The sequence below is a fragment of the Notothenia rossii genome (genome assembly GCF_949606895.1).
Source record: "Notothenia rossii genome assembly, chromosome: 3".
Lineage (NCBI taxonomy): Eukaryota > Metazoa > Chordata > Actinopteri > Perciformes > Nototheniidae > Notothenia > Notothenia rossii.
Window position 1 is genome coordinate 60,518,387 of NC_136901.1, and position 26,268 is coordinate 60,544,654.

General features: G+C 41.2%; 2 protein-coding genes across 4 annotated transcripts in view; one reads left to right on the forward strand and one right to left on the reverse strand.

Moving 5' to 3' along the window:
• The window catches only part of LOC307032391 (uncharacterized protein), a 257,009-nt gene that overhangs the window by 88,830 nt on the left and 141,911 nt on the right, over window positions 1-26,268 (forward strand). The gene's annotated exons all lie outside the window — the stretch shown is intronic.
• LOC307032992 (uncharacterized protein) lies at window positions 14,041-16,965 on the reverse strand (the record flags this gene model as incomplete). The annotated part of the gene is made up of 2 exons (XM_079671261.1): window positions 16,520-16,965; window positions 14,041-16,105 (listed from the first exon to the last, which is right to left on the reverse strand). Exon 2 carries the CDS (start codon window positions 16,069-16,071, stop codon window positions 14,041-14,043), a length of 2,031 nt encoding a protein of 676 aa, XP_079527387.1. The 5' UTR covers window positions 16,072-16,105; window positions 16,520-16,965.

A 26,268-nucleotide genomic window follows, 5' to 3' on the forward strand; every position in this document is an offset into this window, starting at 1 on the left:
CGAGAGCTACTTTTAAAGTTGCCAGTCTGCCGAGATCTACCAGTCCTAATAGAGAGGCGTAGCCATTACTGACAGCCTACTACCAGGTAAATACACACTTCTACTTGTATAAAACTGACCTTTGTACAATGAATACTTCATAAAATACTGCAGATCCTTTATCTTACCTCTTTCTAATCTACACACATACAAGTATTTTACTGAAGTTACACAACAGTGTTGTTGATACAGAGTTTATTCGCACGTCACATACTACAGTGGGTAATGTTTTCAAGAAACATTGAACAGTGCTGCCACATATGACACAGGAAAAAAAGAAAAGACACTGAACCCTTACTTTGCCATTATATAAAAATAGTGTTGCTACAAAAGTATAAATTAGGCTTACTAATAAGACAACTGTTAGAAATTAAAATCAATATTTGATGATTTAAGATAGATTAAACACCAGTACTTTTATAACAGTTTTATTGTGAAAATACTTCCGGTTAGCTTACGCCTGTGGTTAAAGTGTATTTTCAAAAGCTATTCCGGAAGGGATCTCCGAAATACCAACAGTAGCTTGACTTCAGGTTTTAGGGGAAAGTAACGATTGCAGCCGTTAACACGTATTAAATGAAAATTCATGAAAGAGAAAAGGAGGAGAAAAGGCGTGTGGAAGTAAGCAATGAATGTAAATGTCAAAGTCCTCTGTTATGTGCGATATCGGACATTGGTGAAATGAGGGCGGAAGATTACGTCACAGCCCCAGAGAGGAGGAGCAAAGGGGGATGCAGGCAAGCGGGAAAGAAGAATGTGTGTAGAGGATCTTCTGCTCGGCCGGCACTGCGAGAGGGACTTTTCTCTTCCGTCTCTCCTCACTACCTTCTGTTTGTTTTATTACCGCGCCATTTTAATTAAAGTACCCATTTGAACCTTCTCAGAGACTCCATTGGTCTCCTTATTTTAAGTTTCTTTCCTGGATACGAGGACAAGGAATATCCGAATACAACTCAGATCTGAAGCTACACCGGAATCTGCTGCCTAAGTGCAATAAAAAGGACAAAATTAATAGATTCAAACCCTTTTTATTTGTTGCATTTTAGTAGAGTATAAAAAGAAATGCCTTTTTAAAATAGGATGCAAGCAACACTAGTTTCTTAACCTGAATTGATAATAGACTATAATCAATTTAAACAGAACATATCTTAATGTTTGCATTCTTATACAATTGTGTACAATAATAATAATGAATAAGTTCAAACAAACAAATCTAACTTGAGTTTTTATAACATCAAAAACCTGTTGAAATGCTACTGTTATTTTTACTGTCCCCAAAAAGCGCGTCGGCAGCCTCCAGGAATGCTTCTTTCACAACTTTGCCGTCTTTGAAAGACTTCATGTGTTTCGCAAAAACGTGACTGACATGATAAGATGCTATGGTAGCAGCCTTGCTCTTGTGGTTGGGCCTGGTGAAAATGGACTGCTGTGCATTTAGCTGTCCTTTCAGGTCCCTCCCCTTTTGGGAGCGTAGGGCAGAATTAGGAGGGAATTTCGTCTCATAGCGTTTGTGCACTGTTTTGAAATGCTGCTCCTAAATTACCCTTCTTCGATAAAGCCACGCTCGCATTGCAGATGAGGCAGATGGACTTTGAATTTGAATAGATACAAAAATAATCATCCTCCCTTTCGGAGTGAAAATCATATATATATATTTGTTTTGCTTCTGCCATTATTGTCGTCTTGTGTGTGTAAGGACTGTCACTCCTGTTGCCACGGACAACGTCAGCGAACTAGTGCCCACTGCCCACCAGCCACGCCCCGACACATGGGGTCACGCCAATCACAAAGCTTTGTTGCGTTCAAGTGCATTATTCTGGCACAGGAAGATTAAGTTACAGGACATTAACGATAAAACTGAATATTGTTGTTCTATTTTTAGACACATCTCACGATCGACTGTTCGATCGCGATCAACTGATTGAGCACCCCTGCATTAGCTCAATACAGCAGTCACAAAATGAAGCTCAGTAAATAGAATCAAACAATACATGTACAAATATTAAAACATTACAGCAGCTGTAGATACAACCCAGTCGTACGGCATTTCGTGTTATAGTCACGACATTTAATCTATTGATTCGTGTTCACCAACAACACGATTTCCCCCTTTTTTTCGTGTCACACAGAACGATTTAAAAAGCAATGTATTTCTATTGGGAGTATGTTTCGTGCCTGCAGCATGTCTTTTTGTCCGTTCGGGTCTTGGAAGACCGGAAGCTGTGGGGTTCATAAAAACATTTTCTTACTCAATATCAAGCCACGATTATTGTTTTTATTTTAAATCGTATAATGTCGGACTTTTTTTGTCGTCTGTGAGGAAAAGAAATGGGGCTCAGAGCTAATTTGTTATTCTTTTCTAAATAACACACTGTTATTTACTCACCAATAACACACAATTATCCTTGTTTTCATTTATTTGTTTAATTCTATAATTTCGGGCTTTTTTGGAGTCCGTCAGGAACTGCATTTCAAAATAAAAATAACTGGAAACAGACGTAGGCCTATAAATGACATTTCGAGCATCATTGCGATAAACAGCCTCTGAACTGATTACCCAAGATCCTCAGCTATGGTTTAAGCTTGCTGATTGGATGTTTTAGCCGCAATGCATGTAGGGATATGGTGTCAATGCGATATGAAATCCGAAACACTTTTTTTTTTAAAGAAAATAATACTTTATTCCGAGTGTTCTTGCTTTTCTCTTTGAAAGTCATCACATAACGGCCTTGTAATACACGGTTCGGCTGCATTACATATTACAGATCTGCCGTCTGATGAGAAGACCTTGCCGCCGAAACTGAATAATTGACGTAGATCATAAATATATCAACAATTAAACAACATCTTCAATTTCTCTTCACACAATACGTCTACTCGCAGTATCAACACTAATTCGGCTGACTTTTACATTTGATCTAATTCATAGATAGGTTATATTTACACCATAACGGTGCACAGCTGATATAAAAGGACTTGTAGTTTTTAAAGATATTACTGATTTTCTTTGAATATAAGAATGTAAATACTGAGTCTGAAATAGTATAGCAATATGCTGTACAATTATGTGAAAGCATGAATAAAACTACACATCTTCAGATGTTGTACATACATAATTGTCCTACACTAATAATACAAAGTGATTATGGCTGTGTGTACCTTGTGTGCACCGCCTAGATTAAGGTATTCTTTTAAATAAGGGGGTATCAAAAGATAAATATTAAGCCTGACAAAGTACTTAACGTCTAATACAGTGGTTCTTAAAGTGGGGGGCAGAGGCATGCCAGGGGGGGCGCGAGAGACCAGGAGGAAAAATGGTTATAAAAAATAAAATAAAAAGATTAAAAATCATAAATTGAACAATTATTTATTCGAAAATAATATGATGCAGTACTATTACGTCTGGGTCTCTGTGTTTCATTAAAGCTGGGCTCTGTGTGTGTGTGTGGAACGAGCCATTTTGTGTGCGCGAGAGAAAGAGAGCGTACCGAAGATCGTTGTTGTTAGCTTCTGGTGCTAGCGAGCTACGCTAGCGGATATAAGGAGTTTTTTCAACAACAAGGTGGAGGCGAGTCCTCTCCTGTCAGACTGAGAGGCTCAGTGAGCTAAAGGACTCTCTCAGTGTTTAGATAGTTAACTTTAGTCTAAGTTATCTCAGTGGGTCTCAAACGTTTTGGTCACGATTAATGTAAATAATTATTTCCGACGCACACGTTTAAATGATCATTATAGTTATAAAACAACAAGAGTAGTAAATGAAAAACAGGTACTACTATATGACTGTAAAACAAGAATAACGTTTAAAAGGGTGATTTGTAAAATATCCATAAAGAAAAAGTAAATCTGTTTACAGTTCTTTTTCAAATCGGTGTTGAGAGATGTATCCATAGATCTCTTAATTTTGCTCTCAAAGTGCATCAGATTGATGCATTTAACTTCAATATTTAAAAATAAATCTTCCCGGACAAGCTTGCCCCCGGACCTCCCTATGTCAGGTCCACAAACCACCTATAAAAATAGCACTTTACCCCTGCTTACCCCTATATGCCGTGAGCTGATTATCGAGCCTTCACTGTAACAGTCGTGGGTACATTGTGTATATGATGTATAGAAAGAATCTCTAGGAGACGCAAGACCAAGATTCCAGCCCGTGCTCCAGTGATTCCGGTTCCAGTGCCGGCCCACGCAGCCATTGTTCCGTGCACCAGTACCGGCCCACAAAGCCATGCTTCCATGCTCCATTACCTGGGTTACACAGCCAGGGTCCAGGCTTCTGCTCCGCGCCCAACAGCAATGGTTCCGGCTCCAGTGCCATCATCCATCATGGACTCTGCCTTGACCCCGGGCCGTCCGCCCGAGGACTCCACCATGAACTCTGCCTTGCCCCCGGGTCGTCCGCCCGAGGACTCCGCCATGGACTCGGCCTTGCCCCCGGTCCGTCCGCCCAAGGACTCCACCATGAACTCTGCCTTGCCCCCGGGCCGTCCGCCCGAGGGCTCCACCATGGACTCTGCCTTGCCCCTGGGTCGTCCTTATGGACTGTGCTTTGCTTCTGGGTTGTCGTTCCAGACCTGTCCTCCGGACCCCCTCCACCCACCATTTGGGATTTTTTTTGGACGTTGTAGGAGCGCGCAGTGGTCTAAAACCCACCTCGGCTCCGCGTGTCGTTTGGTGAGCTGGGTAAAATCATAAAAGGAAGGGATTCAAAACACCAGGATACAAGTTAAACAATAATCTGTTTTAATGGGAAAAGATAACAATACAATACAATACAAATGAGTAGTCCTTCTCTTTTCTCCTATCTGAGAGATCTTACTATCTGGACAGCCTGAGGACAAAAGAGACCGGACCAAGGACAGGCTTACATGCAAAAACAACAGGAGGAGTTGCGTCAGATGCTCCTCCCAGAGGGATCATCCATTGGAATAGATAAAAACGATAGACCTGTCGCAGCGAATCAGCACGAGCCAGCCGAGGCAACCCGGAAACAAGAGTCTCTTAAGTTTGAGGTAAAACAGATACATTCGGTGTCCGGCACAAACCTGCTCCGAATAATAAGTTTGTTTATCTTATCTTACATCTTGCAGCCAGCACACACACATTCTTGCATAGAGTTTCCTCTCTCTGGCCCCCTCCACCATCAGGTTACTACACACAAGTTTAAGATATGTTTAAGATATAGTTGTTATAGTTGGCTACATACAAGTAATACATGTAAATTACCTTAATTTCAATAATAACGAGGAAAACATTACCTCTGCTACGTCGGTACGCAAATGCGCTTTGTGACACAAGTGACGGTACGCATTTCAGACACGTAATGTTGTATCGATGTATAGATGTACTACAGCAAAAGTATTCTCCGTCGGGACTTCCTGCAACAACACCACGCCGTTATCGTGATTCTGATTGGCCAGAAGACATTATCAAAGATGTTCTATTGAGAAGATGATCACTACGTGACAAAAATTTCAATTTCTTCAGTATTTCCAGACAAGTGGCTACTGAAATCATTCTTACTAACTGCTGTCTGTGCAATTTACTCCGCGCGAGTTGGCGGACTTTATTTTGCTTACTTTAACATAATTTTTCAAGGTGGGGCTAAGGTCGGGCTACAACACACTCTCACTCCATAATCGTCCAGGAGCGACGTTTGGTCAGGGTCCCTCGGCGTGCAGTTGTGACGCTCCTAGGCTCCTTCAGCTTCATAAAGGGACGCAAATAGCTTTCAACTGATTGCAATGTATTCCCATCTACGGCGGGATTTGACGCTCATGGAAGCACGGCATTCGTTTGTGTCGGCTGCCCTTAAAGGCAATGTGAGCGTCCATTCCCATTGGATAACGGAGAATTGAACTTTGTTTTATTCTCGGTGGAAAATGCCTATTTTAAAGTTAGTTTGGTCATTAAAATGCATTTTGATGTCATTTGATGCGAGAAATATGAGTTGTTATTTCAGATTATGTGTGCAGTGGATGTACATGATCTTTAGTTTGCTAGTTATTATGAAGATTACTTCAGAAAATTGCGTCCATAGAACGTTTTCATTGTTACCAAGGTGGTTGCTAGGGACGCTGCTATCGATATTATTTCTGTTATGTTGTGTAACTGTTTAATGGTGTTATCTTTATTGCTACCCCCTTCCCCGTCAATGTTGCTCCACAGCGCAAACGTATTAGTTTAACAAAATCCGCATCTAAATATACGTTATTTTCCCCTGTGCAATTCCAGTTTCACATCTCACATCACATCATCATTAACAAATAGACCGAAAACATTTAAAACAAAAATAATAATACTTTATTCCGAGTGTGCTTGCTTTTCTCTTTGAAAGTCATCACATAACGGCATTGTAATACACGGTTCGGCTGCATTAAATATTACATATCTGCCGTAGTTCTCTATTTATAGAGCCCTGATGAGAAGACTTCTAGACAAACATGAGGAACTGCCGCCAACACTGAAAACGTGACGTGGATCATAAATATATCAGCAATTAAACAACATCTTACATTTCTTTTCACACAATACGTCTCCTTAGACGCAGTATCAACACTAATTCGGCTGACTTTTATATTTGATCCAATTGGTAGATAGGCTGTATTTACAGCATAAAGGTGCACAGCTGATAGAAAGGGATACCTGATTAAAGCATGTTATTGAATTTCATTATTTTTATTATTAGATATTAATAGGATCCCTATAAAGTATATTAATTACTCGTTATTCTCTACTAATAGTTAATTAAAGACTGTATATAATGACTATTTTGCACATCCCTTTCAAGATTTCAAGATTTTCTAAGGTTTATTGACATATCATATTCACAAACGGTGTAGTTATGCAATGAATGAAAAACTTGGGTCGCAGGTTCCTCAATAGTGCATTACAAGACATCTATCAATATTTGTGCATACCTCCAGCAATGTTAACTATGTTGAAGCACTTATTTTAACTGATATTATACATATGTATTATACTCTTATAGGATGTATATAGATATTTCATCTCCGGCCTTGTCAGGTATTGAACAATCAATAAATAAAGAACACAGAATTATTCAATATAAAACACAGAATTTGTGTGATTATAATAAATGATTTACAAATAAACACCACTGCATATTTACAACTGTTACACATGCTTATGTAACGCAAATGTTTCCAATTTGGGATTAATAAAGTATATCTTATCTTAAGATGATCGATGGCTACTGCCATATTTGCAAAATTTGCCTCTGAACCTTGACAAGTGCATGTTTTAGGCTTATCAATTAAAGTAATGTAATGTCATGTAATGTTATCAATTAATAACAGGAGGGGTCACAAACATAAGACCAGCTGTTAACACTAGAACGCCAACGGGTACATTTTACCCCGCAGCTGTTTTTTTATTGTATGTAACTCTTTTCCATAACATATTAAAGTCTCCCAGTCCGTGACTTTTCCTGAAAGTGTATTATATAGCACCCTCTGTTGTTAAACATTGTCAATAGGAAGTCAGATTGAAAAAATCGCCAAATAAATTGCCATTTATACCCATATCCGCCAGCGGGTAATATTTACCTCATAGAAAATGCAGCGTAAACATGACGTGTTGCTATAGCAACGCCTTTTGTCTACTGCGGTTCCTTATAGATAGAGAGATAGATAGATATATTGATAGATAGAGAGAGTGAGAGAGAGAGAGAGAGAGAGAGAGAGAGAGAGAGAGAGAGAGAGAGAGAGAGAGAGAGAGAGAGAGAGAGAGAGAGAGAGAGAGAGAGAGAGAGAGAGAGAGAGAGAGGAGAGAGAGAGAGAGAGAGAGAGAGAGAGAGAGAGAGAGAGTGAGAGGAGAGAGAGAGAGAGAGAGAGAGAGAGAGAGAGAGAGAAGGAGAGAGAGAGAGAGAGAGAGAGAGAGAGAGATAGTGTAACATCTTGGAGAATACAAGATCTTGGATGACTGAGCTCACGTTGAGGACGTAATGCATGTGTGCAGGTTATGTGCCAGTTGAATAAAGATGGACACTCGGAATGAGAGAAGTAGTCTGCATCGTCTGTTTATGTAGACAATTATATGTCCATAGAACAGAACATTACAGATGGATCGATAGATAGTTATAGATAAATAGAGAGAGATTGAGAGATTTGTACCTAAACAAAACACAAGTCTTAACACCAAGCCTTTAAATCAGCACTTTTAGCGATATTTTATACTTCATGCTATCTGCACAAACGATATCATATGAAAAGCTGAGAGTCCACAGATTATATTGGTATAAATGTCATCCCTGTGCGATCAAAACTCAATGTTCTGTATGATAAATAAAAGAACATTGTACCTTGCAAATCAATAGCGGGTACATTTTACCCGTTGGCGGTTTTAGGTATACAGCGACCTCTGGCGGTTCTAGTGTTAAATAAAGCTCTTCTGACCTTAGCTGGCATGTGGGTATATATATTAAGCAATTTTCACCCATTTATTAATTATATGTTTTAAATTTGAGTGTTTCCTATCCCCTAAACCTCCAGGGATGTACACAGTATACTGGCAACTTCTTATTATGGGAAATACGAAAACGTCTTTTAAAACTACAACTCCCAGTAGAGACGTGCCATAGATAGAGAACATGTTGTGAAACACAATATCGATAGCAGCGTCCCTATGGCAAAAAGTAACAAGTAGTTAATAATAATAAAAGACATGAAGAAAAAGGCATTTTAAACAGTCATTAAAAAGCAACACAATCTACCTGCATTGCATTACTCTAAACGTGTAATAACGTGCTTTAACCAATTGGTGGTTTGGGTTAAAAAGCTGTCAAGTTTACAGTGTTAACAAAATAAAATATACTGCTGTTTCTGGTTTAGTTTACGACGGATATATTTAGTTATTGTTTTGATATTTGTAACACAAAAGCGATGGAAAAAACCCACAGCAACACAGAAAAGATGGTCTTAACATGACCCAGCGGTCTAGTAGTTAATAAAAAACAATAATATCAAAACAAAATATTACTACTAACTTTATTATGAAATTCAAACTGAACGGTAAAAGAATAGTTTCCGGTCTATTCTGAGCCCGATCTCTGTAGATAAATAAAAATAAAGAACTACGACAGATGTGTAATATATTTAGTGCAGCCGAACCATTTATTACAATGCATTCATGTGATGACTTTGAAAGAGTAAAGCAAGCACTGCTGAATAAAGTATGATTTTATCTTTTACAAAACGTTTTTTTTCATATAGAATGCAGTTGGAGGTCAACCAATCACAGAGCTTGAGAACTAATCACGGGGTTTGTCAAACAGAGCACATGGTGTCGTCCTAAACGATAGCTGGGGATTCTGGGTAGTGTAGTGTCTTCTGCCATCCTTTACTCCGAAAAAATATTTGTTTCTCCGAATCAAAGGGGAAAAATACAAAAGCATGGCACACAATTTAAACCAATCAATGTTGTGTAATTAACAAGGATAATCTGGTGTTTTTTAGTCGATGAGTAGTGCAGATATCACTGTGAAATCAATCGGCAGTAAGGGGAATACTTACTTCCGGGTGTACAATTCTCCGTTATCCAATGGGAATGGACGCTCACATTGCCTTTAAGGGCAGCCGACACAAACGAATGCCCTGCTTCCATGAGCGTCAAATCCCGCCGCAGATGGGAATACATTGCAATCAGTTGAAAGCTATTTGCGTCCCTTTATGAAGCTGAAGGAGCCTAGGAGCGTCACAACTGTACGCCACGGGACCCTGACCAAACGTCGCTCCTGGACGATTATGGAGTGAGAGTGTGTTGGGGGCTAAGCCATTTCTTGGTATGGCTGTAGCCCAGCCATACCCTGGCACTGCCACTGGTGGGATGTATGGGGCTGGCCATTCGGAGCATGCCTTAAATGCGTTAAATATTTTAACGCAATTAATTCAAAAAATTCATTATCACCGTTAACGCGATAATTTTGACAGCATTAGTTATTATTATTATTAATAATAATACAAATAATAATTTAAAAATATATATTAAAAAAATTAAAATAAATAAAGAACACCTCAGGGGTCACATCAAGAGGATTCTGAAATCATCTCGCGACCCCCACTTTGGGAACCCCTGCTCTAAACTATTGAGTCAAGGTTCTGTTGGGGCAGAATCTCTGCTCCGCGCCGTTCCTATATGAGCGGGTTCTCAAAAGAAGGAAAAATTCAAAGCAGCCAGGATAAGGGTTAAACAATAATCTGCTTTAATGGCAAAATCATACAAATACTTCACCAAATCACGAAGCACTCTGCAGAGTACTCCGGGCTCAGGTTCTACCACCGTGTGACACACGTCTCAGGAACGGCAAGTCAAAAACAAGAGCCCCGATCTTCAAAATGATCACAACATTTATACACAGAGTTCACTTCTGAGCGAGCTAGACAGTGAGTTGGCAGTGTTCCATTGGTCGGTTTCACTTCTGTGCGGGATCCCAGGTAGTAAGTCCGCAGTTGTTGATTCCATCGTTTGCTTCACAGTGTTGTGTGTGTGTGTGTGTGTGTGTGTGTGTGTGTGTGTGTGTGTGTGTGTGTGTGTGTGTGTGTGTGTGTGTGTGTGTGTGTGTGTGTGTGTGTGTGTGTGTGTGTGTGTGTGTGTGTGTGTGTGTGTGTGTGTGTGTGTGTGTGTGTGTGTGTGTGTGTGTGTGTGTGTGTGTGTGTGTGTGTGTGTGTGTGTGTGTGTGTGTTTCTGTCCCTCTGCCCTTAGGGAGATCCCCCAATCAATGATTTGGAGTCATGACAGAGGACTCTTTGACAGGACACATACTCATTCCCCCTAAACATCTTCAACACACACAAACATCCTATCACGTATCTTTAACAGAAGTTAATTGTTCTTATCGCTTAGTGGCTTCCCTGAACTTCCCGTCACCCCAAAGTCAGCTTACTAGGAATGAATACATTTTATTGATAAGCTCAAAAGGACCTTTATAGTAGAGCGGATAACCATGAAATTGTGCACTTTTTGAAAGAAACATGAAACTTCTACCATAGTTAGTTTATACCATGAGGTTTATTTTCAGATGTGGAGGGAAGTCAGATTTGACCTCTGAGGCCCGGGAGAGGTCAAATCCAAGATGGCCGCCAATAATACTCAAAAATGCCTCACTTTGGAACCAAACACTGTAGAAAAACACTTAAGGTGTCATTTCCCACACATTTTAGGGTGCCCATTCTGTTGGTGATACCTTTGAGACCAATAGAATTCAAGAAAATGCATTTAGATCAATGTGGAGGTCAAATAATGCAAACATAGGGTGGTGAACGATGCAAAAAGGTAGTTTATTTTCAAAATAATAACAGTAATGATAAGGTTAATAATGATGTCAATAACAATAATAACAATGCCAATAACAACAGTCATTGAAATAATAAGTAATTTTTTAACTGATTTATTATTTAACTTTTTAATCATCATCAAGGGACGGAGAAGTGGTTAACAACACCACAGTCCTTTCATGTCAGGATCACATATTGGTAGTGATCAAAAATCTTAACAGTCCCCAGAACAAAAGCAGAGATCTGTACACTTAAGTGCAGCTTTGACACATGAGCACCGTCCAGTGCACCCTTTCTGACAGTTACAGCGGATCAGCTCATGGCAAGACTTTGCTGCTTCAGGGAGAGTTGTCCAGAGTGGCTGCCACCCAGTGGTTTCTTTTGTCCAGCCCCAATCAGATGGCTCTGGCATCTCTGGGTCCAGGACCAGTGACTGGTTCCAAACATTAGCCTGAAAGCAAGTACGCTTGATGTGCTGTTTGAGGGCAGCCTGGGTTGGAGGGATGTTTTCTAAACTCCTGGACTTCTGGGAGAAAAGCTGTTTCCTGGCATCATTCACTTCCATGCCCTCACTCGTTCGGTCATACATGAGCACCACAAATCTTTCCAGCAGTAACATGGAATCTTCACTGACCTCACTTGGCATGCACAGGAGTTCCTGGAAAGCATCACTGACCTCTGGGAAAGACTTCCATCTCTCCCAGGCAATCTTCTTTCCACGGCCAGCAAATGCAGACACGGTGTCACATCCAGTGAAAGCGTGAAAGACAGGGAGAGTCAGGCATTGGATAGGAGTCATTATGGCAACCATTTCATGAATAGCGATAAACCGTAAACTCGACCCAACACCAAAGGAAACCCACAGTTCATCGGGAGCTATTTTGCTAAAACAAGCCACTGCCAACACCACCACATCTGTATCAACGGTACGTATGGTCACCTTCTTACAACCTTTATGCACAGCGTCTGCCACATGCAGAAGTAGCCGGGTGTCTGCCTCTTCTTGTGAACATGGGGCAAGGCAGGTCACACATGAATCGGCAGGAGAGCAGAGGACTCCAGTTCCATCTGTTGCATACAGTTCCTTGCCCTGTGCTACTGGCAGACTTACGGCTTCTCGGGCCAGGAAGGAAAATAACTGTTTTGTTTTCATCACATCGAAGGAAGTCTTTCCAGTTCTTGGGCATCACAGTAAGGGGAGCCACCCTTTTCCTCTTGCCGTTTCCCCTCTTCTGTCTTGTTGAAGCTTTCAGGCTGGCAGATAGGTATACATCCCAGACAAGGTCAACACGGATGCTTACCTCTAGTTGAGCAGAGATGTATGGTATGAACACTGTTTCTCCATACTCTTGAAATGTTCTTGATAACTTTGGATTCAGCATTTGAACCACAGCTGCACCATCTAGAATTACTGCATCAGTCTTAGGAACACTCTTGATTTCAAGCAGATTTGACTCCAGGCAGCAAAGCAGATCTGCTTTAACCCCAAACCGAAGTTTTCCTCCACTTGACAGAGCTGGAGGTGCTGCCTGGTTTTCGTGGGAAAAGAAGTGGTTGATGTCTCCATCTCGTGTTTGACATGAGATGTACAGCCTTGAAAAAAGACCACAGTCACTCTTCAGTGCAGCGAGTTGTGCTTTCTCTTTTGATTTGACCTTCACAGGTGGTCTGCTGAATAGTGGCAACTTTTTTTTTGGAAGAGGGTGTGTGACAGGTGTTGTACACCTTTCCAGCCTTTGGGTCACAAACTCGGTGTACTGCTCCTCACCAATGGTATAAATCCTTCTTACAGTATCAGCAACTTGGGTATCAACGATGTCTCTTGTGTCAATGACTAAAAGATCTTGGCTGTGTTCTAGAAATGGATTCCCCATCTCTTCCAGCACCGTGACAAGTGCCTTAACCTCCTTCAGGAATGTGGCTTGCACTCCAGGTTGCTGGTCATGGTGTCTAGAGTCACTGGGTCCATGCTGTTGGTGTGTTGCCTGTTCTTCAAACTCTTTAGTGATCCTGGCGATTTCTGGTCCTGCTACCATCCAGCGTCTGAGTGCTTCTGGATTGCCAGTCAGTCCGATAGCCCCACCAGAACCTTTGACCATGGCATTGTTCTGCTCATGGCACTGGTCAAGTGCCATGGCAGAGAACTGGTTGCTGGTTTTGTGCACCACGAAATGTCCAGACTTGAATTCTGCCAGGACATCTGGGTGTCTGTCCGCAAGAGTCATCATATCACGGATGTGTACGGGAAGCCATCTGCTGTAGTGTGTGTGATCCAGGGCGAACATCCAGGGCATGATCTGTGTTAGGGATTCCACGTACAGCTGGAAGTTGCCTTCACGAATGGACCTCATGTACCGCAAAACGAGAAGCTGCAATGACAGGGTCTTATGCCAGTAGTCAAAGTGAACAGTAGCCTTTGCTTGTTGTATGCACCACTCCTCAAAAGATAGACTGTCAGGTGGCATGGCATCTGTATCATCAGATATGCAATTTTCATTGTATGCTCGTTGCAGTAGTGTATAGAGGCTTGCAGCTGTGACCTGGTGTGCATGGCGGGTCTTGGTGACATGTTTGGCATGTATGAAGGAATTTGCTTTTCCAGAACTTGCAATATCAGCCTGGACCAGAGCATTGGTCCAGCCACTGTCTTCTAGCCAGTCTCCCAGCAACTTCAACATAGCCATTTCGATGTGTAGACCACCAAACATGATCACAAAGTGATCTTCTCCATAAGTGCGAGAGCATACAGTGGTTGGTCAGCAGCAATGACAGGAATCTGACCAGGGTTCACATGTTGAATTGCTCTTTTTACGATTTCCATAGAGTGCCGAATCATTGCTACTGAATGTGCATTGTCAAGAAAGAGAGGTAATAATGCATTGATTGCTGCAGGAGGGATGACGGCATGGTGAACACAGGCATGGTAGGCAGACCACGATATCATGCCATCAATGGCTGACGTTTCAACAGCTGTCTTGACTTTTCTGAGCCATGCATATTCATCCTCTGTGGCGGCTGTAGAAACTAGGAGGGTGGAGGGTCTCACAGGACCTTGTACAGGTGGCACACTAAATTCCTTTTTGTGGAGGGAAGCTGGTGGCACGACTGTGTATGATGTTGGCAGAGGTTTCACTGACTTGGTGGAAGAGCCATCTTGACTAATCACTAGTACACCACGATCAGTTCCGCCTTGTGTGTGTGATGGATGCTGCATTAGTGAGATTCCAGTGCCGTGGAAGGAATCTTTGGCTGTTGCAGAACTTGGGTTATGGTCTATATTGTCCACAGCTCCTGTTGTGAACAGTCCATTACGCAACTTTGGTGGGCACACAACATCTTCCATCCTAAATTGCTGGCAGACACCATTGGCAATGTTTGATGTGACTTGCAGCAGCCTGTCATAGGAAACACACAATCCCAGGTTGAACAGTGTGTCAACTAACCCCCTACTTCGTGTAACTGCATGGATCTTGAGGGACAGATATAGAGGGAGTGGAGTTTCTCGGGTGTGCCTTGTACGTGCTGAGCTTGGTGAATCCATGTTCCGTGCCTGCTTCTTACTGTTAAAGACCATCAATTGGGAGATTGTTAGGGCAGGTTTTGTGGTGGTCTGATGCTTAATGTTTGTACCATCAAGTACCATGTTGACGAGAGCCAAGAGAGATGGTGGCACAGCCCTCTGCTGGCAGTTTTCTTGGAATGATCCGTCCAAAGAGAAAGACGAACCAAAGATTTCTTTGCGCACTACTTGTGCTGCTCGCATTAAGTGCATGGCATCACTGTCAGTTTGACAGGCTATCATGAGAGCTGGTCCAATGTCATTCTCAAAACTCAGAAGTGTGTCTCTTCCTTGTGAATGTGCCCTCAGATGTGGAAGCTCAGAAAGCAGTCGTTCTTTCAGTCTGGTGGTGTGAATCCGTTTATCTACAGTCAGACCAAGTTGTTCCAGCCTGGTCTTGTACAACTGAGCGATGTCAGTCAATTTCAAGACAGGGGAAGTGTTCTCATCACTGTTCTTGTCTTCCAGATATGCCACTAACTGTGCAAAGGCTATGCCATGTAGGCAAGTATCATCTCCATCATTGTGTTTAGATGCAGCCTGCCTGGCTTTGTTGTACAATGAAGACAGACAGCGATGATGGTACTTGGCCTCAATGGCAATCATGTCACCCTCTGCGAGCTTGGCCAACAGAGCAGTGTCCTCAAGCTCAAGGGCACACTTCCTCACATTTCTGTCAATGTTGTAGGTTGATGCATTATGCAAACCTGAGGAACCTGCAGCAGGCTCATTGCAAAAGAAGCAAGTAGGTTCTGTGGACTGTGAATGGCTGTGGGCAGATCGCGTGTGTACAGATGAGGTACTTTGTTGTTGTGCTGTAGTTAATTTCCCCCGACTTAGCTCATCATATGCTTTTTTGTTGAATTTTAGCCGACATCTCTTGTGCCACTCTGCCTTGTGTCTCTTCAAAGTGGATTCTATGCCATCTCCATCATCTAATCGCTCCAGGTTGAGGTCCATTGGCATATGCTGAAGGGTATGGAACCGGAGAAGGTCTTCTGTGAGGGATACATAGCCACTACCAACAGACTGTTTATATTTGTTTCTGAGAGGACACTGTAAAGGTTCATCTGTTTTGACTTGACAGAGGACACAAATGTCCCAGTTAGTGCTGGGGGGTGGCTTGGATTGCTTGGATAACGAGGGCTGGGTAGGGACCATCAAGCTGTGACGCTTTGACATGGTGAGGGTTAAAATTCCAGCAAGACGTGGGAATCTGAAAAGATAACAATTTAACATTGTATTAAACACTGTTGTCATTGTGTCATTCGGTTTTTGTAGGGTTAGGTTAAACCAAATGACACTTAATGACAATGATATGACATATATGTGTCTTATATATATGACATTGACATAATGTTTATGACATGTTCGTGACATGTCCGTGACTGTGTTTTGTTACTGTTATGACAGGTAAAATGTTACCCAAATTTGACATTATAACCAAGTTGACATCTCTAGAAAATACTCTGTTCAATCATTAAACTACTCAGCTCAAACAGAAATGTTCCAGACTGTCTTCTACTTAAGCTAGGATAATTATTTTTGATCACGCTAGCTAGCTAGCTAGCATATATTAATATTAATATTGTTTTTAATAATTTTGTTTGTTCATAGTCAATCTTTTTACCTGTTAGAAATGTCCGAAGTGTCAGAAGTGGCATTTCTGAATACTTCTCACCATGTTGTCTAGCAACAACCCCTCGAATAAGTAGGCTACTGAAGCTTTAGAGCAGGGGGTTTTCAACCAGTGGTCCGCGGTGGTATTGCAGGTAGTCTGTGGAAATGGTCTAGGGGGGTCAACTGCTGATACATCTGTGCTGAGAATGCATACAAATATCCACACACCCCATGAAATAATAACTTATAACTAAATAATACTGAGACTACAAAGAAATCAATTGAAGAATGTTCTTGGGTACATAAAAAATAAATATTTTGATATATTTTTACCTTGACTTTAACATAAATGCATTTTCTTGAATTATATTGGTCTCAAATGTATCACCAACAGAATGGGCACCCTAACATTTGTGGGAAATGACACCTTAAGTGTTTTTCTACAGTGTTCGGTTCCAAAGTGAGTCAGTTTTGAATATTATTGGTGGCCATCCCCGATTTGAACTCTCCCGGGCCTCAGAGGTCAAATCTGACTTCCCTCCACATCTAAAAATAAACCTCATGATATAAACTAACTATGGTAGAAGTTTCATGTTTCTTTCAAAAAGTGCACAATTTCCCTTGATTTAAGGGCTTAACCGCTGTACTATTATCTCATTTACTGCTGGGTGATCCAAGTCTCAAGGCCTCTTTTGGGGTCTGTAGGAGATACATCATTAATTCTACAAGACTTTAACTGCCTTATATCTGAAAATGTATCCGGGAATTCCCCTGTTGATTGCAAGGACTATTGATAATTAACAGAGAGACCCTAGGGGCCTCTTCTTGGTATCTGCTAGGCAGAAGTCACTCAATGCAGAAATCACAAGTTTAACACACATTCTATATAAGGTGACATTAAAATGAATATACCAGATTGAACTTTCCTGCCATAACACTTTAATACTTCAAATAATTCAAATAATACTTCAATTCCCCCAGATGTTTAACAAGCAAATTATCAATACACTTTATTAATATACCGCCCCTAGGAAACACAATACCTGACAAATGTTCATGCAAGGCATTCTTAAGTGAACCTGCAGAAAACGGTCTTTTGAATACATTTCCCAAATTAATCAATAATAATAATAATCCATTTTATCAATTTGTTTACCCTTAGAAGTGAACATACCTCATAATGTTACATCAGGATGTTAAACTAAGCTTTGGCCAAATCAATCATTATTACTGTTTCAGATCTAACTGGAGGTTGAACAAACAAAACCTTTTTTGTTTACATCATGCAAACCACTAACATATTTTCCAATTTCAGCATCAGCCTTGTTACTCTAAAATTACGTCTTAAATAGGAATATTAGAAATGAAACAAATAGTTAATCTTCAGAAATGTTCTTAACAAATGGAGAGTAATGCCATCTCTCTATCTAGTGAATAGCCAACATATTAAAAGAAAAATATGTCAGATATACAAAAATAAGCCTAAATACTCTTTTACTATTAAAGTCTAATGCTAGACCTAAACTGAACAGTTTTTTAATGGACAATTTAATCCAAAAACAAAACAAAACTGGACTTGTGTTCTTTTGATGTGTTCTTCAAAATACATTAGTAAATACCTTGTGAAGTATTCACGATATAACTAACCCTCTCTAGGATATGAAATCCATTCATCTTTAACCAGATACTAATTCCCTATTTATTTTTAATTCATGATAATAATGGTATAACGTCCACACGTTTACCCATAGCTAGTCACTATGTCAAGATTATCATGTGTGACATAATAATCAGATGTCTTGTTTGCCAAACAAGGATATTACATTTTAATCTTTTCAGTATGCCAGACCATCATCAAACAATCCTCCCAAGCCTCCCTTCCTAAACACTAAGCATATCGTTCTACACCACCTTCTGGTAAACTCTTGCACAGTTATGCTGTAAAATCATTGCATGATTTTTTCAGAGTCTGAACAGACTGAGACCAGCCTGTCTCTTGATCTTGTCATATTGAGAACAGTCAATGATTCATTGTCCTCTTCAGCTGTAGTCAGTGGCATGGCCCCCAAAAAGCTAGAACCGGCCCTGGTCAGTGGGCTCCAAGGAAACTCTCTCTGGCATTGGGATGTCCTGAGGGGGAAGGAACCTCTGGATCAATGTGATACAATCACTAGACACACGTTGTCCTCTGCACAGCAGAAATCCCCAAAAACTGCGGTACCTCTTCACACCACTGTTGCCTTGACAACGAGGCACAAGCAAACTGTCAAAACCTCCTCAGAGATACGTTCTTTGCACAGTTCTTCTGTTTCTGTAATGAGCAACTTTTCACCAACACACTGATTCAGAGTACAACCCAAAGGTGGCGCACAACTATCCAATGCTGCTGTAATCACAGCAAATCAGCTACTGAGAAAAACTCAATGTAAATCTCTCCCCCAGCGGGTGACAAAATAAAACAGCTGAGTGTCTATATGGTCAGGAATGCTGAAACATGTGAACGTTAAACCCATTAATGGTAACAGTCTTCCTATTCTTCATTACTTCAGTTCTAAGTTAATAGGCAAAACAAAGACACCCTTCTTAACCACTATAGATTCATCTTTTATCTACTTGGTTATTCTATTCTTTTTCAAATTGTGTATCTAAGTTGTGTGTTACAAGCATGGTTAGATTTGTAACAGAATACAAAACTAACTGTATTCAGCGCTATATATTTAAAACAAGTAATCTGACTACAGTTAATGAATATATTTTTGGAACACTTAAAGGAATTATTACAAAATGTAATCTTCATTATTAGGGATGTAACGATACCAAAAACTCACGGTACGGTAATACCGCGATAAGAAGTCCACGGTACGATATTTATCGAGATATATTGAAGGAAAAAAAAATACACATTTTCTTTTTTACTCCAAAATGTTTTCTTTATTAAATAATAAATCTGATTTGTACAGCATTTAGTATAGTAGTACATTTAAAGTGTCAAAACAGTAACAGACTGGAACAAGAACAAGTACTACCAAACAAAAGTATGCATTTTCTTTGTGCAAATAAACAAGAACATTCAATAATCAGACCCTGCAATAAAATAGATTTCAAGTAACTCAACTCAAACTCTATCTCACTCACTCATCAGACAGGTTTTTTTTCAGGAAGATGAGCATGTCAACATTTCCAGGTAGAAGCTGGGATCTTTGGGCGTTTACAATATCCCCTGCTGTGCAAAAAACTCTCTCACTCGGCACTGATGTGGCTGGGACAGAGAGATATGCTTTGGCCATGGGGGACAGCAGTGGGTAACACTTTGCATTGTCTCTCCACCACTTGAGAGGACAGTCAGAGAGTAAAATAGAGGTCGCTTTGCGGTACAAGTCAATTTCAGCCTCGATACCAGTGTTGTGCTGTGCGACGTGCACTTCTTTACTGAAAGACTCCCCAAGGAGATCTTCGAGTGCTGTCTTTTTGGAAGGAGGAGATTTTTCCTCAGCGTCATTTGCTCTTTCCCCTTCTGTTTCACTAGGGTTCTATGCAAGCAAGCAGAGGTAGAATAAAAAAGGCTTATCTTTCTTTTCACAAAAACAGAGGCAAACACACCTTACGTTATCTGAAAAAGTTACACAGACACAAAAAGAATATTTAAATATGTACCTGGTTCTGCATCTGTGTGGCTTTCAACTTCAGCCTGTCGAAAACGTCCTCCCTCTGACTGTCATTAAGCTGGTGCAAGCTCCGGAACCGGGGGTCCAACGCAGTGCTCTCTTGCAGAAACTTGTTTGCTCCCCTTGGTATCTGTCTGTAAAGTCCTTCAGTATGGCTCTCTTCATTTGGGCGATGGTGGAGGAGTCCTCATCGCACTGTGCCATGCTTTTCTCTATCATGTGCTTGAGGGGCACAATGAGAGAGACTGTAGGTCGAGACTCATCGCACAGCATGGTGGTTGCTTTTTTCAGCGGTGAGAGAAGCTGAACCATGTCCTCGGCGTCCGTGATGTCAGCTGGTTCCAGAGTGTCTATCTCGCGTGAGTTGCGCCTGACTTCAGCACTGAGTAGCGTTGCAGCGATAGCTTGTTGTTGCTCCAGGTAGCGCTCGAGCATGTCAAGCGAGCTGTTCCATCTTGTGACCACATCCATGATGAGTTTATGCGCAGGCAGGTTTAACATTCCCTGTTTGGTGGCCAGCACAGCTGTGGCAGTTGAACTGCGGTGAAAAAACGCAGCTACACGCCTCACTCTACCAAGCAGACGGCTTGCCCGGTTTACGTTTAAACCCGCTTTTGAAGCGAGGTTTAAAGTGTGGGCAAAACACTTTATGTGTGGGGAAAGACCGGCCTCTCTCACCGCTACATCCATATTCCTTGCGTTGTCTGTTACGACAGCAATGCCTTGATTATTGTCGAGTCCCCACTCCAAAACAGCAGATTTTAACACCTCAGCAATGTTTAGTCGAGTGTGTGATGTGAAAAGAGGCCGCGTCTGTAAAACAAAACTTTTAATTTCCCATTCGCTGGTCATAACATGAGCCGTGACTGTAATTAAGCTCTGCGTAGCTCGTGAAGTCCACCCATCTGTTGTTATTGAGATGCACTCTGCTTCTTTGAGGCTCTGTGTCACTTTAGCTTTTGTCTCTTGGTACAGAGCGGGTAGCACTGTTCGACTAAAGTATGGCCGTGATCGAATGGCATACTTGGGCTCCAGCGTGTTTACTAACCTCAGAAATCCACTGTTGTCGACCACAGAAAACGGCCTTAAGTCTTTGGCCATGTACTCGCCGATGCACCTTGTTATTTCCTGAGCTCTTGGACTGTTAGGGGGAAGTGGCGCTCCAAATACTTCTGTCAGAGTCAGTTGGCCTGGCTTAGGCATTTTCCTCACAGTAGGTTGTTGTGTTCGGAGCTTTTCTGGGTGGTGATGTGACAAATGACTTCTCATGTTCGATGTGTTTCCCGAATTGTAGGCGACCGTCGCCCGGCAGGATTTGCAAATAGTTTGGTGTTTGTTAGTTTGCTTTTCACCTTTGTCATTTCTTGAAACGGGAAAACCAAAATGCTGCCACACAACAGCTTTAAAAGTCGATGGAGCATCCTCAATTTCACAATTTCTATTTAGTTGGTCAGCACGTTCGTCTACTCCATTCGCCATTTTCTCGTTGGGTCTGAGTGTGAGGGCGGGCTTGCACGCAAAGGATGATGGGAGTATTCTTGATTAGTATTATGGCGTCCTCTGCTGTTCAAACAAAAACATTACAGTTTTTATTTACAGGGCGAGATATAAATGAATGAACGGTAATATCGCGGTAGATTTTTCCAGTCTCACGACGGTATTGAGCCGTTTCATTACCGCGATACCGCGGTATTCGGTATATCGTTACATCCCTATTCATTATTACTAAAGCTGAAACCTAAATAAATCATCACGGAACATTTTTCTGTCCTTATTACTTAATTGTTTCAATAAAAACTAAAAAGCATTGTGAAAACTCCCATTTTTGAGGACATCTCTACACTTTTATTCCATCTAAGCACGAATGTTTATGACAAACTCGTCATATTAATCCCAAACGGTCTTTAACGGTATCAATTGTGAACTTTTCTTAATATTAATTGTAAATGCAACGTATGTTCGCTTTAGAACAAAGACAGGATAGTTGCAGCTGAAACTGGTTAATAGCAATTTTCTGTTAATCTAGATAAGCCTGTTGTTCTTATATATAGTAAATATATTCTTATTTTATGTTACTCACAAAACAATATGACCTTTTCCAGAATATTAGTTAACTTTATATAACCTGTACTCTCTCTATACTTCTTCAAACCATCTGACTTTTCTCTCTCTCTCTTCCTCTCTGCGCCCTGCAGCTGCCGGCCCAAGCTTCTCTCATCAAAACCTCTTTTGTTCTCCAACTGTGTGAGATGGCTTTTAGCCTCGTGCAGCACCTCTGTCATGCTTAAACATTAACAGATTCCCTCTGACAAACTTACAAAAACCTTCTTTTTACTTTCTACTCCTTCATCATAAACTTAAAAACACCATTGTGGTGAATCGTTTACGTTTTCAGTTTCCTATCTACTTTAAACAACCATCAACTGAGAGTAACTGTATATGATAACAACTCCTAAATAACATTACAATATATATTTCTTCCAGTGAGTTCGTTATTTCATGTCTAACAAATGTTCCTCTTTCCATGTCTTATTCTAGGTGGAAAAATCCACCTATTATATTTAATGTACTTCATATACTCAGTAAATCTCTTTTTACTTTCCCCTCAGGTTACTGTATGTAATATAATTTTCCTTGAAGTATAATTAAGTACAATCCTTAGTTAATGACAAATACCATGAAATTCACAACGCAATGCAACGGTATCAATCAGTTCTCAAAGACTATGTTTAAATAGCAGCAAATCATTGTTTCTTATTTATTTCAATATATCTACCAGTTCAAATCACACATTGATATGTTAATTTTTAATGTATTTCCTTCCAACTTCAGGCATTAGAGAAAAAAGCAAGCAGACACACTCCGGGCTGCTGCTGCTCTCGAGAGGAAAAAAAGGGGGGGGGGGTCTCACAGACAAATACTGACACCCCCCTCTCTCCCCCGCTGCAGCTCTCAGCCTTTTTAGGAGAAGGGGGCTTCCTTCAACAATTAACACTTCTGCTATCCTTTTATTCAATTTTTTTGCTTGAACCCACTGTTCTCGTAAGCTCTAAACTCACGCTCCTCTCCTTAAAATTCTCCCTTCATTATGACTTCGTATCTATTCATCTGACTTACTGTCTTTGTTACCAGTAAATATTCACAGAAAAAATTCCCCGTACAGTCTATTCAGCTTTTATTGTCCGATGTTTATTCCAACAAGTTTAGCAAGCCTCTCAGCGCGCTTCAACACCGTCTTTCAACGATGTGACGCTGATATGGAGTCGTAACCCAGGCTTACAGAACTCTTTATCGTGACGTTTGGCTTTATAGATTCAACCCCCACAGAACAAAGGATTAATGAGGTCCGGTCACTTCAAAATTGCTTTTTAAAGGTTGCGTTGCTCTCCTTTGGATTTACTTATAACTCAACTTCGATTCCTATGAACCTAAGAATAGTTATTCAGATTTGTTCCGGATGCCGTCTGAAAACATCCACTGAACATCCCCCAACGAGTCTTCAGCCGTCTCCTTTCTGAAAAAAGTACGGGGCCTTTCACCTTCGTCTTACATACCTCGTTGATTCACTTTTATGTTATATAACTTTCCTACCTATCTAAAATATGTATTTGTATATTCCACCGCAACAACTATGACACGGGAATATGTCTCTGACAACTCTAAAATTTAGTTTAGCCAATTACAGACCTTCGATAGAAACAGGCTCGTCTGCTCACCTTTCAATTGTAGGATCCTCGTTTTAGTTGTCAGAGATTATTCTAGGCCTCTTCTCCGGACCATTCGTCCGCTGGCTGCTGATTTTCCTCTCAAAAACCCTACTCATGACGTCACCACGTCATGACGTCATCACGTCGGGGAAACACCATTTGTTGGGGCAGAATCTCTGCTCCGCGCCGTTCCTATATGAGCGGGTTCTCAAAAGAAGGAAAAATTCAAAGCAGCCAGGATAAGGGTTAAACAATAATCTGCTTTAATGGCAAAATCATACAAATACTTCACCTAATCACGAAGCACTCTGCAGAGTATTCCGGGCTCAGGTTCTACCACCGAGTTCACTTCTGAGCGAGCTAGACAGTGAGTTGGCAGTATTCCATTGGTCGGTTTCACTTCTGTGCGGGATCCCAGGTAGTAAGTCCGCAGTTGTTGATTCCATCGTTTGCTTCACTGTGTGTGTGTGTGTGTGTGTGTGTGTGTGTGTGTGTGTGTGTGTGTGTGTGTGTGTGTGTGTGTGTGTGTGTGTGTGTGTGTGTGTGTGTGTGTGTGTGTGTGTGTGTGTGTGTGTGTGTGTGTGTGTGTGTGTGTGTGTGTGTGTGTGTGTGTGTGTGTGTGTGTGTTTCTGTCCCTCTGCCCTTAGGCAGATCACCAATCAATGATTTGGAGTCATGACAGAGGACTCTTTGACAGGACACATACTCATTCCCCCTAAACATCTTCAACACACACAAACATCCTATCATGTATCTTTAACAGAAGTTAATTGTTCTTATCGCTTAATGGCTTCCCTGAACTTCCCTTCACCCCAAAGTCAGCTTACTAGGAATGAATACATTTTATTGATAAGCTCAAAAGGACCTTTATCTCATTTACTGCTGGGTGACCCAAGTCTCAAGGCCTGCAGGATGTGTAGGAGATAAACATTAATTCTACAAGACTTTAACTGCCTTATATCGGAAAATGTATCTGGGAATTCCCCTGTTGATTGCAAGGACTATTGATAATTAACAGAGAGACCCTAGGGGCCTCTTCTTGGTATCTGCTAGGCAGAAGTCACTCAATGCAGAAATCACAAGTTTAACACACATTCTATATAAGGTGACATTAAAATTAATATACCAGATTGAACTTTCCTGCCATAACACGTTACTTTAATCCTTCAAATAATTCAAATAATACTTCAGTTCCTAACAAAATACATTGCTACTAAAATCGTTATGTGTCAGAATACTGAAATCTGTAATTTTTTTTAAATCTGTTTTTCCTTCTAATTTGTTATAATTTACATTGCTTTTAAAATTGTTCTGTGTGACATGAAAAAAATGGCGAAATCCTGTTGGTGAACACGAATCAATTGATTCATTTCGTGACTATAAGACGAAATGCCGTGAGACTGGCCGTTTCTCAATCGCGAGGATGCTTGCTTGGTAGCACATGTCTACCGAGTCACTTGCTTCAGAAGCTAGGCAAGAATCCTTCCTGGCATTCGGAAAACGAATAGTGGAACAGGCTAGCAAGTGCGCAGGTGTGCGTCATATGAGAGGCTCTGCCTTACATTTTCCGCCACAGATTTGGGGAAATTGGTCCGTGCACAAAGCATTGTGGGGATTTTAAGGACGCGAAGTCTACCCATGTGCAGCCTCGAAATGACCCCCAAACCAAGGACGCGGCCTCGGTGGAATTCCAAGTATGCTGGAGATTGGAACGGTCCTTCGGCGGCACTCGATGACGTAGCATCCTTGAAATATTGGCATGGAAGCAAGTGTCCTCGAGATTGAGAAACGGCCCCTGTGTTGTCCCCCCTGATGGTGATGGGGTTCAGAGGCCTCTTCCTGCTCCGCCTGAAGTCCACCACCAGCTCCTTAGTCTTGCTGATGTTGAGCTGGAGGTGATTGTTGTCACACCAGCCTATAAAGTTCTCTACCAGGGCCCTGTACTCCTCCTCGTTGTCATCTGTGATGCAGCTGACAATGGAGGAGTCATCGGAGAACTTCTGTATATTTTATATATATTATTATAATTCATTGGATGTTTAAATGACATTTAAAAAAACTCATGAGAAGCCAAAATGTAAACTGAGCATGTCTATTTTAAAGGTAAGTAAAAACCCTGAGACTGTGTCCAATACCACTCCATAATTATTATACTCTATTCACCTTTAGTTATATGGGGCTTCCACATTGCCTTATATTATGTCCTGGCCCTTCTGGTTAATACGTAATTAGGGCCCGAGCATGGAGCGCTAGGACCCAACGGCGTCCTTGCATGAAGTGCGAGAAACCTATTGTTATTGGTGGTGTTATTAGGGCCCGAGCACGGAGCGCTAGGACCCAACGGCGTCCTAGCACGAAGTGCGAGGAAACCTATTGTTATTGGTGGT